Genomic DNA, 19,168 nt, shown 5'->3' with positions numbered 1-19,168 from the left:
TCAGATCTACATTCTAGTGCAATGGTGGAAGTAGCACCATAGTCAGTCATACAGTTTGGTAAAGTGGAGCTTGGCCAAGATTTCTAAAAATTGGAGCCTAAAATTCAGCACCCAACTTCATATTTGGGTTCGTAAATAAGTAGCTGGCTTTTCAAAAGTGCTAAGCAACCAGCAAATTCCCATTGACAACAATAGGACAATTGACAACTTCCTGGCAGCTAAATGTTTGAAAATGAAGCTGCTATTTAGTGGCATAGAAGTTAGTTTATATATAAGAGAATAGATTGTCTAGTAGATAGAGAACTATCCAGAGACCTGGGTTCCATTCCCTTCTCTGCTACAGACTTCCTGAATCATTTAGCCTCTCTGTTTCCTGTGGTCTTCTGTAAAATGAGGGTAATGGTATTGGCTTATTTCACAGGGGCACTGAGAGGATAAAAACATTGAAGATTCTGAGATATTTAGGGTCTACTTTAATGAGGGCCATATAAGTACCATAGTTAGATAGACATGGGTCTTCGGCGCCTGATGCCTGCATTTGAAAATATTCCCCATAAGTGGGAAGCCTAACTTTAGGCTCCTATTTTAGAAAGTCTTGGCCTTTGTGTGGATTTGTTTCACTTAATGTTGACATGAGGCTTTGGATTTATACTTTTGTTTTCACCATTAAGTGAGACTGTTTCATGTTTTATGCTCCTATCTTTAGGCATATGAATTTAATCAGGGCTGTGATATGAACTTTCCTGTTCGCACTAACATCAGCCATGTATGAGTCATGATGATGATTTGTATGTAGCATTACATCTAGTTAGAGTGGAGTGTGGCACTCATATGACTTACACTGTTTTGCATAGTAGGAAATCTGCTGGATTTGATTTCATTATGTGTGTTTTTGAAAATGGAGCTACCCCCTTCATTCTGACAGTTTAAGAGTAGCAGGGCACTTCCAAAAAAGGAAGATCCTAATCCTTTTCCCATTGTAGGCAATGGCAAATCTCCCATTGACTTCTATGGGTGGAGGAACAGGGCCCATTATCTGGCAAACTGGCTTGAATTATTTTAGTATGTTACAAAATTGTCAGGGAAGTATTTTATAGAGAGTCTGTTTAAAAAAAAAAAAAAAACACCAGTAGAACACAAAGAGTCTGATTTACTGAAATTGGGAAGTGGAGAGTTGTGCAAAAATGGGGGGGGGGGGGAAATTATCCAAACTTCTTGCTACTTCTTCAGAATAAGTTTTAGGTGACGTTTTAGGGAACTTCTTATTCTGTCTAAACAAGTTTGTCCATGTCCCAAAATGCTAGAGTATTCCGTACTGAAATTGAAAGTTCTGCATTGTCTTTTGAGTAAAACATGCCTGATTGTGCCTTTTGTACAGAAACAAACCTTTATGCATGTCAAAGGAAAAATACAACTGGGAAGATTCCAAATGCGAAGTCGTGATGTCCGGCTAACAGTTGCTTTCCTTGAAGATTTGAAGTTTCTGCCCACTGAATATGACAAGGGGGAATATTTTAGATTTCTAGAAATGTATGGAACACATTATGCTGTTTCTGGGACTGTGGGAGGAAAATACGAACTTCTGTATGTGTTGGATAATTATGCCATGAGTTTAAAAGGTATGCATATTATTGCTCTGCCTATAGCTCATAGATCAACAAATAGGCCCCAATCCTGCAATGAGATATGTGGAGACAGAACCTTGTGCAGAGGCTGATTGAAGTCAGTGAGACTCCATGCAGATGCAAGGGAATGACCATGTTGTGTCACTCATTGTAGGATAGGAGCCTTGATCATTAGTTTTCAGAATTAAAATCTTGAGCCAAACATGAACCTCAGTTACACCAAAGTCACTTCATTGGCATCAATGGAGTCACTCCAGAATTCTACAAGTATAAGTAAGATCAGAATCTGGCTCATTCACTTTAAGGTATCTTTTTATAACAATCTTAATAGAAGTCTGTCATCTGTGAAAACCTTTTATTTAAAAACTACAGTATTCAAATACTAGTAGTGGTTGGTGACCATGTGGTCTGGTTCATAGAGGATCCCAAATCCTAATGCTAGCTGAGCCACAAAATTCACTTTGTGATGATAGGTAACTTGTCATTTGATCTCTTTGTACATCTAAATTGGTAGTAAAATGGAGAACCTGACTGAATGCAGATGCTGCATTTGGCTGTGTTGGAACTGTTTTTACAGCCTTTAATGTTGATATTGGAATTTTTCCTCACACTGGTTGAGATAGGAAAGCAGAAACTTAATCCTTCCTCACATGCAGTATTGGGAGGTATGGCTTTTGTGGTAGATTGAAGTGATCATTCTAAAATAAACTGAAAAAAGTAATAATTCTCATGTGAATTCTGAAGCCAAACAAATAAATACATGCCACTTATGGCATTAAAATTCCCTGTCAGTAGAAGCAATAAGCAAGGAGTTGGGACAGAGAAGTCCTTTATACACACTTATATTCTTATGTTCACCAGTTCGATACTATGGTGATAGGTGCTCTCTAAGGCACTGATCTTGAGGGAAAACTCCCATTGACTGCAGTGGTAGAACAAGATTAGACTTCAATTATTTAAGATCAATAAATAGAAAAGAGTAGCGTAGGAGAGAAAGGGTAGAATAAGAGTGACCATGATGGGGTAGGAGTGCATGGAACAGATTAATAAAGTTACATTAACTTTATGGTAAAAAGGGGAATATCCCGGAAACAGTTTGGGTAAGACTGGGTGATGGGGGGAGGAAAAGATTGAGAGGATTCAATGATACAACAGACATAAAAAAAGAAATGAGAAGTAACAGAGAAAGACAATCCCCAGAGGAAAGAGGGGAAGAATCATCCCTCAAAGAAAGGCAGCTCTGGAGAAGAGGAGAATGTTACTTTTTAAGGAGTTGCAAGTAGAGGGAGTGTACCTAGAGTTTTCCTAGTCACTGGGCAGCCCACCAATAGGTCAAAACTCCAGAGGCAAAGTGCATTGAATTCATAACCTGGTAGAGAGAGTGGGGGCGAAAGATAGCGGAAGGATGAAGGCAATACATTTTTTTCAACAGTCCTGAAACTTGGCTCCCAAGAAATATAAAATCATATTCATTTGTTCTTATTTTCCTGTTTTTAAAACCAAATATGCATTTTCCCCTAATGATCTCCAAATTAATTGCATTTGCAGAAGTCACGGTAGAAGATGTAAAGGAATGTCTCGGTTATCATTTAGATGTCAGTCTAGTAAATAAAGAGTTGGATTTCAAAGGTCATGTAAAAGGTGGTAAATGTGAAAGCATCAACGTGAAATCAAATTGTAAGTATATCTTTAGTTTATGTGTGATCAAAACTGCAAACTCTTTTGCTTAAAGAGAGAGGATGTTGATTTCTTCCCCTTCTTTTAAACCAATTAAATGTCTACGCTAATATAGTATTCACAAAAGGCTGAGGGAGAAGGATTCAATGCCAAGCACAGGACAGGCAGGTGTTGCAAGCTTCTCTGCACTGCTCTGTTCATACAACTCAATTCTTAGCTGTGCTACCCAGGCCAGTCTAACCTTTGTCCTTTCCTTGTACAGGTCAGGTGATACTATGGCACTCATTAAATAATGTGTACTACACTCAGTTCTGTGACATCTGGTGTACCCACCTGTCCATCCATGCCATGCTAACCCTTTAGAAGTCACCATTTTTTTTCTTGTTTTTTGACATTTTGGTGTGATTGCAAAATTCATAAAATGAGATTTCTCTCAAATGATGGAGAATAAGCAAAGTTTGATGAGATTTCACCACAATCTCATAGGATGGAATCTTCCTTCTAGTCACTTTGGGGAGACGTGAGCTGATTTGTGCTAGAATCTGTGCAATTGAACTTCCAATCATTCTCTCTCTCTCTCTCTTTCTGCAGACACTCATGATGATGATGCAGTTATTGATGACATCATTTCTTTGGTTGAGGGAGGGAAGATTGATTTTTCTGTTAAAATAAAAGAAATGCTACTGAGGAATGCCAAAGTGGTTGATGTAGAGGATTATATACAGTGGGCTACCTCACTGATTGATGCTCCAGTGGTGATACAGCAGAAGGTAAGGAGAGTTTCTTCTAGGCCAAGTATGTTACAAATTCATATATCATAATTACCTGTAAAAGTTCCCTTTCCTATGGTGGGAAAAATATCAAGAATGACTTTGCTTACCATTAACTGGTAGATAGTTTCTTCATCTTAGTGCATCTTGGCAGCTTTGGTCCTTTTTAATGGATTGATAGATTCCAAGGCCAGAAGAGACCACTGTGATCATCTAGTCAGACCAGGCCATAGAACTGCCCTGAAGTAATTCTTGTTTGAACTAGAATGTATCTTTTAGAAAAATAAGTTTGAGATACGTTGAGCAGAAATGAACAGAGCATTCCAGGTGATGGGTGCACTGTTGATTTATTTATATAAGAATGTTATAGTCAATATCATTTTCCAACCCATTCTTTGGATGAAGACTAAGTCAGTGGGCTCTGTAATGTATTTTGCGTGCAACTATGGGGATCTGAATCTTGAGCTATCTGGTCCGCATGCCATTGCTGCAGGATTAAAATAACCCATGTCCAACAGTTATACCAGACACATGGTGCAAACTATAAGTAAGGAGACTTCATGTTATCAGAAGAAAGGATTTGTTTAAAATAACTTTTTTCTAAAGATTTGTGTAAGGAAAGTCTTTAGACATGATTATAGGGAAAATAATGTGTATTATGTATGGGGTTTTTTCCTTTACAGCCATCTCCAATACATACTCTTGTTCCAGTAAAAATGAAAGATGCACATATAAAGAAACAGAATTTGGAAAGAGCCATTGAGGACTACATTACAGAGTACAGTGTGTGCAAATGCGAACCCTGCAAAAATGGTGGTACCTTGTTGCTGGTGGATGGAGAGTGCATGTGCCTATGCTCCAGCTATTTTAAGGGAGATGCCTGCCAAATCCCCAAATCAAGAGCAGATGAAGGTTAGTAGATATTCATGCAGACATAAATTAACATGTTGTCAGCATGTATGTTGGAGCATACTTTGAAAATACGGTCTTTATCCAGACAGAATTAAACACTATCTGTAAGTTCTTATATCATAGAACAGATTTACACACTCTGCTGACCTATTCAGCTGGGCATGAGGGATGGAAGTTAGTTTTAGCCTGTACAGTATGTCTGTGAAGTGTTAAGTGGAGAAGAGATTCACTTAGAGATCTCTCTATCCCCTGTCCACTGTGCCACCATTACTGTGCCTTGTAAAGACATCCAAAACCTCTCACGAACAAGAAAATTAACTGAGCAAGAATGTGGATTGGTAATGCCATAGAACCAAAGCAGAGAATCAAGTTCAGGAAAGAAAACCATTTCCATTTTCCTAGCTGGGTTTCCTCAGGTTCTCTGCAAAAGCCCAGTGCTCACAAATGTATGCCTCATGTTGCATGATCACATAATGCAGGCTTACAACTAGATTGGTCCAGTATATAGTAGGTGCCAATAAGCAGGCAGCCTAATATTTCAAGTGCCATCTCTACGTAGGGTGACCAGACAGCAAGTGTGAAAAATCGGGACGGGGGTGGGGAGTAATAGGAGCCTATATAAGAAAAAGACCCAAAAATCGGGACTGTCCCTATAAAATCGGGATATCTGGTCACCCTATCTCTACATCACAAAGTCTCTCTTCTGCTCCAGCCCTGCTACCAACTGTTCCCTGATACCTATTAACACACAGGACAATGGAGGAAAGCAATCTTCTTTTGACATTCTTCCTGGCCTGTAACACTCTTCTGCCCTGTAGTGCTCATCCTTCACAATTTGCCCCATGCTTTCGATAACTAAAACACATTACTCAGTATTTGCTGTAATGTAGTAAGTGTAAGGAACAATACAAACACTGAGGTAATCGTAGCTATTTATATAAGGCATTGTCTACATCACCTACACTGGGTTTTTAGCCACTGGTGGAGCTGAACCAGTGCAACCCCCTAGTGTAGACACAATTTGCACTGATGTGGTACAATTTGCGCCAGGGTATCTTATCCAGTTATCTGTGATGGTTGGTTAGCTGCACCAGTGTGTACAATAGTGACTAAAAATTGTCAGCTGGTGTAATCCTCATAACTCCATTACTTCAATGGTGCTGTGCCAGTTTACACCTGCTGAGGATCTGGCCCCCACTGTAGACAAGGCCTGAGGCAAAAATGGCTATTTTTAATGCAGTTCTGTCATGAAAAGTGACTGTGTAGAAATGGCCCCTTCTTATGCAATAGATTTATTCCTTGTGGTCAAGGTTTAATAAAACAGGTGCCCAAAGTGAAGCTCTGCATTTGATTTTTAGACACTTACACATATGGCTGGATTTCCAAAACTGCTGAGCACCCAGAAGTGCCAGTGGCCCTGTGTGTTTTCGGCATCCAATCTGTTGGGTTCTTTGTGATGAAAATGAGTTTTTACTGCTTTGGGTTTCTAGAGCCACCATAGTTGAGAGAGTGTGGGCTGAATTCTGTTCCATCTTGTGCTCCTTCAAAATAGTTACTTCCTGAATTTCAAATAGTTGCACCTGTGCCACTACACCCAAGGCAGCAGGTTGCTGGACTAATGCTGGTTTGGCCCAATACAGATAAAAAGGTCACTGATGGGGGCTGGAGCTGTTGGACTGCTTGGTCCCACTGCGTGCAAGGAGAACACACTCGAACTCGTCAGTGTAATAATCCTGCTCCAGGACCAGGGGGCAGGCCATGCCAAGGTGACAGCATCGAAAAAAGCTACTGTTCTCAGGCAAAATAATTGTACAAGTCTAAAAAAGGTGAGTAGCACCTCATTGTGGTGGTAATGTATTGTTGCCCCTTAGCCCAAACAGTATTTGGTGCCTTACAGGTTTTTTTTCCAGTAGAAGGAGAAATTGATGACCCGTGTCAGGTATTCTTTGGTGCAATCCTGTTTGTTTACATCTGCTTTCTCCCTTTCAGCTGGCTTTCTCTGCTTTCTGCCTCTCTCACACAAATGGCTTGCTAAACCATCCGTTAGCTGCTGTGTTTGCAATCAGTCGCAGGGAAATCTCTCAACCCACACAGTTTAACCTCTGGTTGGCCTTGCCATGTGGTACATTGACTTGGGTAGTGAATTTCTATTGTTTCTAGCTATTACTGCATAAAGAGGCATTTAGTTGCTCCTTCCATTTTGCCTGAAGGAAGGGTGGTTAGCACCCCTATGGCTTTAACAAGGCTAGTGTGTGTCTAGATCAGATCTGCTTGGTGGCAGCCATTAACGCCTTCCAACATATAAAGTGTATTTAAAGGAAAAGGTTGTGCTGCATCATGACCTGTACCCCTCCCAAAGCAATCCCAATGGAAATATTTATGTGTGCATCATACATATGAAATTAATAAACCCTGTTAAATATCTGAATTAGATCCATGTTCTGCAACAGTGTTTAAAAACTCACCTTCCATCTTGTGTCTGCAGTTTTTGGATGCAAATGATTGTGTGCTCAGTTATGGTGCACCTGCAAATTGGGTAGTTGGGCATCTTTATGACCCATGTTGTGCTCACAAAATTGCAGGCACAAGAATGGAGATCTGGCTAAGTCCAGGCTGAAAACTGAGCCCTTAAATTCCAGTTAGACTCTACATCACATAGAGAGAGAGACATACAGAAAATGGGAGGCAAACAATGGAGTTAATCTCAGTTCAAGTTGAAAGTTCTTAACCCTGAATTTTCTTATTTGGTGAGTTTAATAAGACCTCCTAGCATTACTTTAACAGCAGTTTTGAGTCTTCCACCTTGAAAATGATGAAAACAGTTTTTTATTGAAAGGGGGGGGGGGAACCCTGCAAAAAACAGCAAAAATGTAGGAAAGGCCTGTAAGGTTTTTCCGGTGCAAAGTGGCTTTAAGCCAATAGGGACCAGCCACTGGAGAAGTCCCCCAGGACATGGGGAACTCTCTGTTGGTAGAGGTAGCTGCACTGCTCCCTGTGCCAGCTCGCTCTCACCCACAGTGTCAGGGGAAGGAGGGACATGTTGCTTTCAGGACGTAGGCAAGACTGGGAACAGAACTGGCCTGCTGGAATGCAGCTCAGCCATGTCGTCTTCTAAAAGTGTAACACCTCTGAGGTCATTCATGCCCGTGGTCTAAGTTAGAGCTTGTGTGGGGGCCACGCATCCCTCAACAAGGGAGCCACAGCTCCAGCACCTTCTCTCCATTCCAACTAACTGTGAAGTCCCTAAAATCACAGGAGCCACTTTATTTTACTCCTGCAATTCACAATTGGCCTGTTTATAACACAGTCAGGAAGGCAAATGTCATAATAATGTACACCGAGCCTACATAGCCAAGTATGTTTCCTACTGTATTGCACAATCAAATCACCTTACCAAATTAAAATACATTGAGGGTGGGAAGGGATAGCTCAGTGGTTTGAGCATTGGCCTGCTAAATCTTGGGTTGTGAGTTCAATCCTTGAGGGGTCCCCTTAGGGATCTGGGGCAAAAATTTGTCTGGGGATTGGTCCTGCTTTGAGCAGGGGGTTAGACTAGATGACATCCTTAGGTCCCTTCCAACCCTGATAGTCTATGATTCTATGAGGCCCTGGTTTTCAGAAAAGCTAAGCATCCATAACTCCAGTTGAAGTCAATCAGAATTATAAGGGCTCAGCACTTCTGAAAAATCAGGCCTTCTTTGACTTGTTCAGTCTACATTAGAACCATATTAGAGAGACACTAAGATCACGTTCCCAGTAAGCTGTTACATTCACCTACTTAAAATAAGGCAAACTATCTGATTGACATGATAGCTACTCTCTATGTGAATTCTCTAATATTCTTTCTTTTGACAGGTGTTTGTTATGAAAACAATACAGCTTTCAAAGGCATGCATGAACTCTGCAATTATTCTACCGCATAAGCTTCCTGTTGGCAGAAGGATTGGAATTGTATGCTTCATGAGTGGCTATACCTTAAAAAATCGCTAATCAAAATCAAAATAAGATAAAAATAAACATGTTTAAGGAGATTAGCTGGTGTGATTGGTGTTCAATGTGCATTTTTATTTGCTTCCTTTTAGCACTGGGATACATGCTACCCAATGCCTCCAAGAAAAAATAATTTGTCATTATTGGCAAAAAAAGGAGAAGTATTGATGTAAATCATTTACATATTTTGTGGCTCTTGACTTATTGTTTCCTAGATCCGTGTTGCTCAGCTAGCAGGGGCATTATCTGCAAGTGGGTAGCCTGGGGCTGCAGGACTGGCAGTGTCCTGCCTGGAATTAGTGATGGTCAAATCTCAGACGATGTGGGTAGGCAATGACACGTTCCCACTCCCTCTCTCTGACATGACAGATACCCAGCTTTAGCCACGCCCCACAACCTCTTCCTCAGGCCTCCTTGCAACTTTCCAGACAACCTGACAGGCTCCCAACTTGGACCCTCCCCAACTCCCCAGCTTTACTGGCTTCTTAATGTTCTTCTCTGTCTGTTCTAGCTTTCTTCCTTGCTCTCTTCAAACACAGGTTCTGTCTTCAGCTAGCAGAGTGAGGCATAACATTGAAAAAAAACTTACGTATGACAATCAAATCATTTTCTCATTGACCAAAATCTAACCTGCCTTTCATCTGTTTGTTTACGGTTGGTTATAGCTGTAACATAAAAATTAGTGGGCTTGATTCATATTTATACTAAGGTTTCCTTTACACTGCAAGAGCAAATAAGAATGTAGCTCGGAATATTTTTGCATACATCAGACATGAGGAAGTACCCTTGATGATAACTCTCAGTACTTAGTGTAGGAAAGAGGGTGGCCTAGTGGGTGGAACACTGCACTGGGACTGGGTTCTATTCCCAACTCTGCCACTGGGTGATCTTGGGCATGTCACTTCACCAATCTTGCCTCAGTTTTCCCCTCTGTAAAATGGGGATAATTGTACTTGCCTCCTTGGTAAAGCACTTTGAGATCTGCTGATGAAAAGCACTGTATAAAAACTAAGCAGTAGTAGTCGTAGATCGGAAGAGTAACATTTAAATGGCTTTGGGTTTGGGTGATGTTTTTGGGATCCTCACAATGACATGGCAGACTTTTTATATGATGAGCTGGGTGAAGAGTTACTGGTCTCGGTGGAATCCCATTATTGTGACATCACATTTTTTTTAAAAAACCCTTTATCTAATTTAATTACTATCTCATCTCCTGCTCTTCACCACACATCCTGTTTCATCTGCCTGTTGAGAGTTAGATTCACATGCTTAGTCAATAAAATGTTTAAGAAACTATTTGGGGGGGTTTCCTAGTTTTTAAAGCTCTGAATATTCATGGAACTAACGTTTTGGTTTATTATGAATTATTTGTGGGAGCCAGGAGAGGCAACATTTGAGAACTGCTATGATATGTGAGTGTGGGAGAGCAAGTGAACATAGCACCAAAAGACAGACTCTTGCCAGAGCTATTGTTTCTGCTGCTCATGACAGAGGTTTCTAAATCTATACTTAAAGCTTTCACACCCATTGTTAAACTCAGGGGCGGAAAATAGCACATATAGTAAAATAGGTTACTCTACGTGCATGATGCTTAAAAAGCATGCCAGAGTGATTATTCTGCATGAAAACGCCCTTGCTGATTTCACAAGAAATGTGAGCCAACCCAGCCGGCCATACATCTGCCTCAGGCTCTGAATCGCTGAAGGTTTTTACAGAAACGCCTTGAGGGAGGCATCGCTGACAAAAGATAAGAAACCAGAAATAGCACCATCACTCCCCCTACTTCTGATTTTTGCTAGCTAAGCAAATAGTTTAGAGGGGTTTTTCTTTTTTAATTAAAGAGAGATTAGTCTTTTGTAGCGTGGACCTATCTTAAGTACTGATAGGCTCCCATGGAAGAAGTACCTACACACATCACAGTATTGTAATGTAGTGATCCTCACAACACACTGTGAGATAGGGAAGTACTATTATTCCCGTTTTTTTACAGAGGGGAACTGAGGCGTAGAGAAACTAACTTGACCACATTCCCCCTGTGATAGAGCAGGAACATGTATTGAACCATCATTCCTTTCTGTTTCAATCTAGAGTTGAATTTTGAACAGCCAAACATTCAGAGGTGTTTGAATAAGGGTTATTGCTCCAGCCGTTATAGGCAGGGTTCCGGATTCAAATTCCAAACACCCCTCAATATTAGAGCAGGAAGGTGATGGATTCAGGAGGATGTTAGCAAAGCCTGAACATTTGAATGTTGCTGGAAAGCAAGCATGAAAGGCTTTTAAAAAGAAAGGAGTCAAAATACGATTTTGAACTCAACCAAACACTAGTGGGAAAATGTTTATACTATTTTCTCATCTAGTCATTAACCTGTTTATCATCCTTTTGAAGATTATATAATGAACATATGTTAATTCACTTTCACTTGTCCTTCTTAGCACTACATTGTATCCCAAGAAAATACATACAGCTATAAGCATTGTTAGGCCTCTGATAATATGCAAAACAAGGATTTTGCTGTTATAGCTTCCTGTGAAAGCTGGACAGACCACATAGACTTTCAAAAAAAGGAAGTGCACTCTGAAGGACAGAAACATTTTTTGCCTCACAATATTGCAGTACATACTCTTTACCAGACTTGCAGACACTGAGTTGCTGAAGCTATGGTAAGTACAGAACTTTCTATTCATTTACTTTTCATACACACATGCATATGACTTAGGACTAAAACTACAGTGGACATGACTGTAAAAATTTCTGTCTGCTCCCAGCAATTTTCATTTCAGTTCCCTGCAGTTGAACTTCCTGCTGTTTAGTGAATGATGAAACTTTTGAATTTCTTTACTGTCTCTTCCCAAGGCCTGGTGTACACTTAAAAATTAGAGCAACCTGATGGTCACTCAGAACTGTGAAAAAATTTGTGCCCTAAGTGCTGTAGTTAGGTGTAGATGCAGCTAGGTCAGTGGAAGAACACTTCCATCAACCTAGCTGCAGCCTCTCAGAGAAGTGGATTAACTACATCGATGGAAAATCCCCTTCCGTTGAGGTAGGAAGCATCTACATTATAGCGTAATAGTGGTACACCTGCAGCACCATAGCAGTGCCGCTGTAATGTAGATATGGCCCAAGTGATCTGTACAGCAAAGGGTGTATTTTACTGATTCTAGCATTTGGAATTAAGAAAGAGAAAGCAATTGTTTCCTTCAAGAGTAAGCAGGAAAAAAAATGTGGTGTATCTTAGGGAGTCCGATGCCAATGTGAGTGTGTAGCAACAGCCACACATTGCAAATGGGAATGAGTCAAGCACTTTAATTAGACCTCCAGAAAGCCTTTCCAGTGTCCTAATCTGAAATGTAAGAACACTGTAGCTAAAAAACTTTAAAGCATTTTATGTGACTATACAATAGAGCTGCACATTTTAGTAATCTTAGATGTGTTTCCTTAAAAATAAAACTTCAATAGAATACAAGTCTTCTGTATAATACTATAAAGTTTACATTTTTTAGATATTTTATTAGGAAATCCTGATCAATGATTGGAGGCAGGAGATGGTGGCTAGGGGGTGAACAACATGAAGTCTGAATGAGAGTAGCTTTTAGTATGGGCTACCTTTTCCTCTGGGGATGATGTAGAAGTACTGTGAGTATCTGTATGTTTTCATCATGGTATATATATGCAAACGAAGCAATCTTTCATTAAGGGTAATGATTTTGTAAGATAGATTCTTCATTTGAACACTTCCATGTCAGTGCAATTGTGTGAAATGTGTAAACGGAGATTAACACAATCTGAAAGACTCTGATCTGGCTCCAGAGTCTGAACACCCCAAAGTTCAGGGGGATTTGGTTCAGGTCATCATATAGAGAAAGATGATGCGTAAATGTTCAGATCCAGATCCAGGTTTATTCTGCACCACCACCACACAACGTTTGGAATTTATGGATCTGGGCTTTTGGTTGAGCCCTTCTCTAATGATGAAATCTTTCATGAGTCTGAGGAAGGGCTTCAAAGGCTTAGAGTAAAATTTGGGATATGTAAAAATGGCATTTCTTATTCATCACTAATTTACTTTGATTTTAATTACTAGTATTCATGACAGTTACTATCTAATATCCAAAGGCAAAATTCTTCTCTGTTACACCAGTGTAATTTGATTCAAACTCACTGAAGGTAATTTACACTAGCTTTACACAGGTATAACTGGGCGGAAAAATTGGCTCTACATTTGTACAAGACTAGCATCCCACAATCATAACACATGTCAATTTTCTATTTATTGCAGAAATTCCATCCTTATCACTAGAGCTAGTCAATAAAGGCCCCAAATTTGCATGTACCCCTAGCACTTGCAAATCTCCATATTTAAATGTGTGTGGCTGGCACACAGCTACTCTATTGGCACAATTCAAATGTCTGGTTGCTTACCCAAATGGGGTTGTTTCAGTGTAGGGAGTATGTATGCAAGTATGGGGAGTGCACCAGTTGTTCTGTGCTCCAATATAGTTTGAAAATAAAGAACAAATAACAGGGCCACTTTTTTCTTTTTTATTTTAAATTCTCCAAGTTGCTCAGTCTGAATCCAGATTTCACTGACAATTCAAAGTAATATAAAATAACTATGTGCATATTTATGCTAGCTTTATCTTAAACTGACAATTTTATTATACTGTTTTCACCTCTTCTGCTGAGCATCACAAGCATCCCAGCAATCTCTCAAAGGCAAATAAGCAACATTCTGCAAAGCTGCAGGAAGTGGAAATGAACTAAGGCATGAGATTGATAGATCCAGGAGTCCACTTAATCATCTAATGACCATGACCCAATATTGGCATTTGCTGATGTTTCAGCACACACCAGTAGCCATGGTCTGGAAGCATGCAAAACTTTTTTCTAGGGGCTTTCTCCTAAGTGACCCTGTCTAAAGTGTGCAAGGCTAAGGGATGCTATATCTGAGAAGTTTCAGGGCTTCGCCTTACTGCCATAATGCAGCTAGAAGCTTACCTAACTTTAAACCAAAGGCCCAGTCTGATAACATCGGATGAGAAAAATATTGGGCAACACTAGTTGCTGTCAATGGAGATAACTGAACCCAAGTTACTACATGGCTGAAACTGACTAATATATTCAGGAGAAATAGGTAGCATTCTCTGATGGTTTCAAACCCAGCTGTGTAATGCGGTTAGAAATAATCCTTAGTCCCCAGCCTTCCTGAAGTAGGATAATCCTATTGATAAGAGTGTTAAACCAATTGCATGAAACAGGAGAACATTTGAGACTTGAGAATCCAGGTGAATTGATAAGAAACCCTTATCCAGAAGTTGACCAGATCAGGATGAAATGATGAAACTGGGGACTCATTTGGATCTAGAATTTGTTGTTAACTATTAATTCTTGTTGAAGACTGTATAGAAAAAGAAGGGGAAGGTGTGTGTATTGTGTTTTTCAATCTGTAGGTGGGGAAGGCTCTAGAGCAGTGGTTCCCAAACTGGTGTTTGTGAACCCCTGGGGGTTCACGAAATGTTACAGGGGGTTCTCAGGAAAAAAATCCCTAATGGCGGACAGAGCTGTCCCTAGGGACCCCGGGCAGCAAGGGGCCAGCAGCCCGGAGCCCCTGGACTTCCAAGAGCTAAGCAAGATCAAAGCAAGCATATGTATCACACTGAGGAGATATAAACTTCAAGATGCCTTATAAGAAATGGAAAGGGAGGTGGATATGTTTTGCTGTTTTTAAAATTAAATAGGCAGCTAGTATTGTTTTTAAAATTATTATGAAGAACAAGTTGAAGCTTTGTTGTAACGTGTATTGTTTGCCTGGACTGCTCAAGACCTGAGTGCTTGTGTAGGAGGAACTCTTTGAGTTGGCTTCTTAAATACCTTCATGCTGTTTCACATCTGATACTCCTTGATGAAACATAGGAGCCTTGTCTTATAACAGGCTTATTCAAAGTGATACAAGCTACAAAAGTCAGATCTTGGAAGAGTGTTGCTGTTTTCATCATGTAATAAAAATACTGTATTTCTAAATAATAATTAATAATAGTGTGTAATAAGCATGTCATAAAACAAATTTTATATTTCCAAGATCACTGCTTTTATAATTTATATTCAGGTAAAGGAGAAAATCCCTGGAAATATTCATTTTTAGGCGGGGGTTCACGAGACTTGACATTTTAGTGAAAGGGGTTCACAGATTGTTAAAGTTTGGGAACCACTGCTCTAGAGAGAAGCTCTACCATGAAGCAGAGAGCGAGGGTAGGTTTAGGATTTATACTATTCATTATTCCAATAAAGTCCCTTCTTCAGTCTGAGAAGAAATCAACTTTTTTTCTGTAATTCTTTACTATTCTCACACAACAGGATTCAAGATGAAAATGCAATCCCAAATCCAGATTTTAAATACATTTTAATTTGGGGGCTATTTGGATTGTTTTATTAATATTATTATTAAATATTTATACTGTGGTAGTGCCTAGAGTTCCCAACCAGGTCAGGATCCCATGTTAGGCACTATATAGAAATATAATAAATGATAATCCCTGCTTCAAAGACTTTACAATCTAAGACACCAATTCTGCAAGTTACTTAAGCACATGCATAACTTTAAGCATGGGACTACTCATGTATTTAAAGTTATGCACATACTTAGGGCCATGAACTGGTTGTTTGTTTTTTTCAAACCATCTTTTAACTAAGTAGGACAAAACCCTCAGCATCTTATTTTCAGAGACCAACTTCAGACTAGCAGCATTAAAAATATGAATTTAGTAAACGCGTTAATTAATAGTGAAGGAATGGTAACAGCTTTGAAGTAGAGTTGGAAAGAAGAATGGTAGGTGTGTTTTAGCAGAGTTTGGGACAAACCCTATCAAACGAGTGAGCTTGCTGAAATAAATCCATTTGCAACACTCTTATCTATAGCACTTTTTAAAAGTGCACATAGTGCTTCTGAAAGGTACAGGATAGACAGTGTTGAACAATGAAGTAATCTGTTTCTCCAATGCAGTGCGAGCTTACCCCGTGTCACCCAGCCAGTATGACTAAAGCATGACCCATGGGGATGACTTTGAGGGTGAAGGAACATTTCTAATAATGGGGCTGTTCATTTCTTGAGCTCTCTATGAAGACTGCCTGAAAGACTGTCTATTGGGATATTTTATGCACCATTGTTTCAGCCTGTAGAGCCTTCAATGCTTCTCCTCCACACAAGCATGCTGTCTCCCAAGTTTTTGAATGATTCTGCTTAGATTTTTTAATTCTAGCAAATTCTTTCTTGATCTGGTTGCTTAGAAAACTTCCCCCACTGTGATTTTAAAAGTGCAAACACTGAAACAACAAACAACCTAAAAAGAGATGATGTGTCAAATTGAATTTCATTGAAGAAATAAACTGTTAACTACAAAAACAAGGGTGCATGCAAAGAGTCTACATAGCAAACAAGTTTAGTTTTCTTCTCCATTTTGGGAGAAAGCAAGCTGGTTGATGTAATTATTTTACTGCATGAGTTAAACACTCATTTATTTTAGGCCACTAGGATTAATGTTGCTGAGAAACTAGGTGATGTAAAAGATACTAAGAAGACGGTGGTTTCTTTGTTATTGTCAGCATCCACTATGCTCTGTGGTGTCAGAGCAAGACAGGACTTGGCAATCTGTCACATATTGAATCAAGACACATTTGTGATTGTGAATCAACATAAATAATAGAGGATTATTCTCAGTATTGGCTGAAATCCACAAACTATATATTCAGTCAGAAATGCGCCACACATGGGCTATCACTGTTTTAAACATAGTTGCCTACTTATGCCAATAGCTGCCAAAAAAATGTACTTTTTAGTTCCCCATCGATAAGATGCCCTGTATAACAGGTTTTGCACAACAGGTGTTGCATGTACATATTTTTTCCTAAACGTAATTTGTTTTGATGCTCAGAGTTTCAAAGACCTTCCATTGGGGGGATCATTTTCCCACATGAAGGGCTACAGATTTAGTGATCCTTTTTAGTTGCACCTGCCAACAAGTGAGCATAACTGTTCTGTGCTCAGAAAATGCTTTATGTGCTCCATCATCTGCACTGGCTTCAAGATCATCTCTGGGTGCAACTGAAGATACTGAAGTTTACTCTCGGGAGTCCTTTATTATGGATGGGTACCTGGTAGCCTCACTTCTCAACGTAGTCCCCCTTGTTTAAGGGAAAACAGATAGGATGTTTTTAGTAAAGGGTCCTTGACAGAGGAACTGATTTCAGTCATCAGTTCACCTATGCCTTAGTTTGTTGACCGTCATGTCCATTTGTTCCCCCATGCCTTTCTCTGGAAGCAGAGGAAGAGAGAGTAGATGGGAGAGGGTTGTGGGATAAAACATCATGGCAAATGCAGTTACTGTTCATACACAGTCAGCATTTTTCTCTTCTAATTCTTCATTTCAATGAGCTGGTAGCACAAACATTCACTGGACATTGTGTCACTGCAGGGGGGGGATGCACTACAACACATTCTGTTCTTTTCCCTAATGAAGGGCAAAAGTGACATTCTGAGGTATAGGGCCTCGGATTGGTGTAAATCTCATATCTCTATGGAAGTCAATAGAGTTATGCCAATTTAAATCAGCTGAAAGTTTGGCCTATAGTCTCATTTCAGCACTCTGCGGTTTACACATAAGCATTAAGCTCACATTTGGATTCACGGTGTGCAGTTGGAACCTCAGCTGCAGGCACAGGACAGTGTGAAACTGTGTGGGAGAAGTGGGTTGGGGGAGAGTGGTGCCAGGCAAACGCTATTTGCAACACTTCTCTGCTGGGCACCCAGAGCCAGCTGTGACAACTGCAAAGCAAGTGGAGATGGCCCAGAACAGGGGGAGGGGGCAGGGCAGGGCTGGCCTGGAGACATGTTGATTTGGCACATTTCTCGTTGCTGGCAGGTCTTCCATAGAGCCCTGGTTGGAACTTAGAGCTACCCTCTATTTCCCTTTCCCTACAGCATGAATGCCTCCATCACAATAGCTGCCCCACTGACAGGGAGGGAAAAGCAATTTGCAATCCCTGTGCCACTGTGCAAAGGACATAGGACCCATCACTGATCCATTGTTGCCATCCAAAATAAGTCCTGCAATGCAGTCTGCTAGAGCAGACGCCTAAGCCCACAAGGAGTCCTACTGATTCTATGTGAGGACAGTGATCCATATCAGATCAGAGATTAGGTGAACTCCTAGGTTGCATATGCAAGTCACTTGGGAAGCTGCTAATGGTGGCTGTAGAATTGTTTTTCATTTTGTGGCAGGTTGTTTCTGTGTGTTCAGACCTGCCCTATGTGTTTGGGGAAGGTGGGGCAGTGGCCAGATACGTCACCCTAAATTGTTGAGCCCTTGAAATGAATCCCAGTGGAGAAGATCGACACGAGGTTGGTGTATAATGATGGGCAGCTGCTGCACGAATAGGGGGGGCAGGCTGGGATCAGAGCTGAAAGAGCTGGAGTGTGTCAGGCCACCTGGTAACTGATGTGTTATGTGGAAGCCAGGATATGTCTGTGCACAGGCCAGTACTATGTAATCCCTGGTTGGTGAGGAAACAGATCCCATTTTGATAGCTGAAGTTGTGTGTGTTCCAGATCTACATGTGGGTAGTAAAGAGGTTTCCCCAAGCAGGGCTGTCCCAACCCCTATGCAAAGTATGCAGCTGCATAGGGCATCAGGGAATTTGGGAGGCCTGAGGCAACACACACACCCTGCAGGGGGGCTGTGTAAGGCACCAAAATGGCTAGGGATGGCCCTGTCCCCAAGTACTCAAAATGTACTGATAATGTTATTCTGAAAGGTGTGTTTGCCACTGTTTGGTCCCTCAGAGTGCATCCATACATTCCAGAGCAGCTTCAGGATAAAATGTATTGCTCTGTGCACGATGGTGATTAAATTGCCAATACAGAATTTCCCCTTCCATAGTGGGGTGACTGGCCCCTGGAGGTGAGAATACACTGCAAAGCCTCAACAGATCCCAGAAAGAAAGGCAGTGGTGTTTTCATGGATTATTCTTTCCTTGTTGTTTTCCCACCTGCTACTAGTAGCTAAAAGAATTAAAACTTTACAAAAGTTATACAATTACATGCATGGATTCACACTAACAATTCTATCCCTTATTCCTTTCTGCATATCTCACTTCCCCATAACACACACGATCTTCTGTAATCAGGAAGTATGCATGTAA

The 19,168-nt window shown here is 40.5% G+C and overlaps 1 protein-coding gene across 1 annotated transcript in view; it reads left to right on the top strand.

Annotated features, from left to right (window-relative positions):
• C9 (complement C9) overlaps positions 1-9,015 on the top strand; it is a 32,164-nt gene extending 23,149 nt beyond the window's left edge. Inside the window, exons 7-12 of the mRNA XM_024198973.3 lie at positions 1,379-1,619; positions 3,174-3,302; positions 3,894-4,072; positions 4,756-4,984; positions 6,625-6,810; positions 8,840-9,015. Coding sequence (XP_024054741.2) covers positions 1,379-1,619; positions 3,174-3,302; positions 3,894-4,072; positions 4,756-4,984; positions 6,625-6,791 — 945 coding nt within the window. The 3' untranslated portion in view covers positions 6,792-6,810; positions 8,840-9,015. The remainder of the gene's footprint in view (positions 1-1,378; positions 1,620-3,173; positions 3,303-3,893; positions 4,073-4,755; positions 4,985-6,624; positions 6,811-8,839) is intronic.
• The last annotated feature ends 10,153 nt before the right edge of the window (positions 9,016-19,168 follow it).

This window comes from Terrapene carolina, unplaced genomic scaffold (assembly GCF_002925995.2).
Source record: "Terrapene carolina triunguis isolate 2854851 unplaced genomic scaffold, T_m_triunguis-2.0 Scaffold69, whole genome shotgun sequence".
NCBI lineage: Eukaryota > Metazoa > Chordata > Testudines > Emydidae > Terrapene > Terrapene triunguis.
This window is presented reverse-complemented; position numbering and strand designations above follow the sequence as displayed.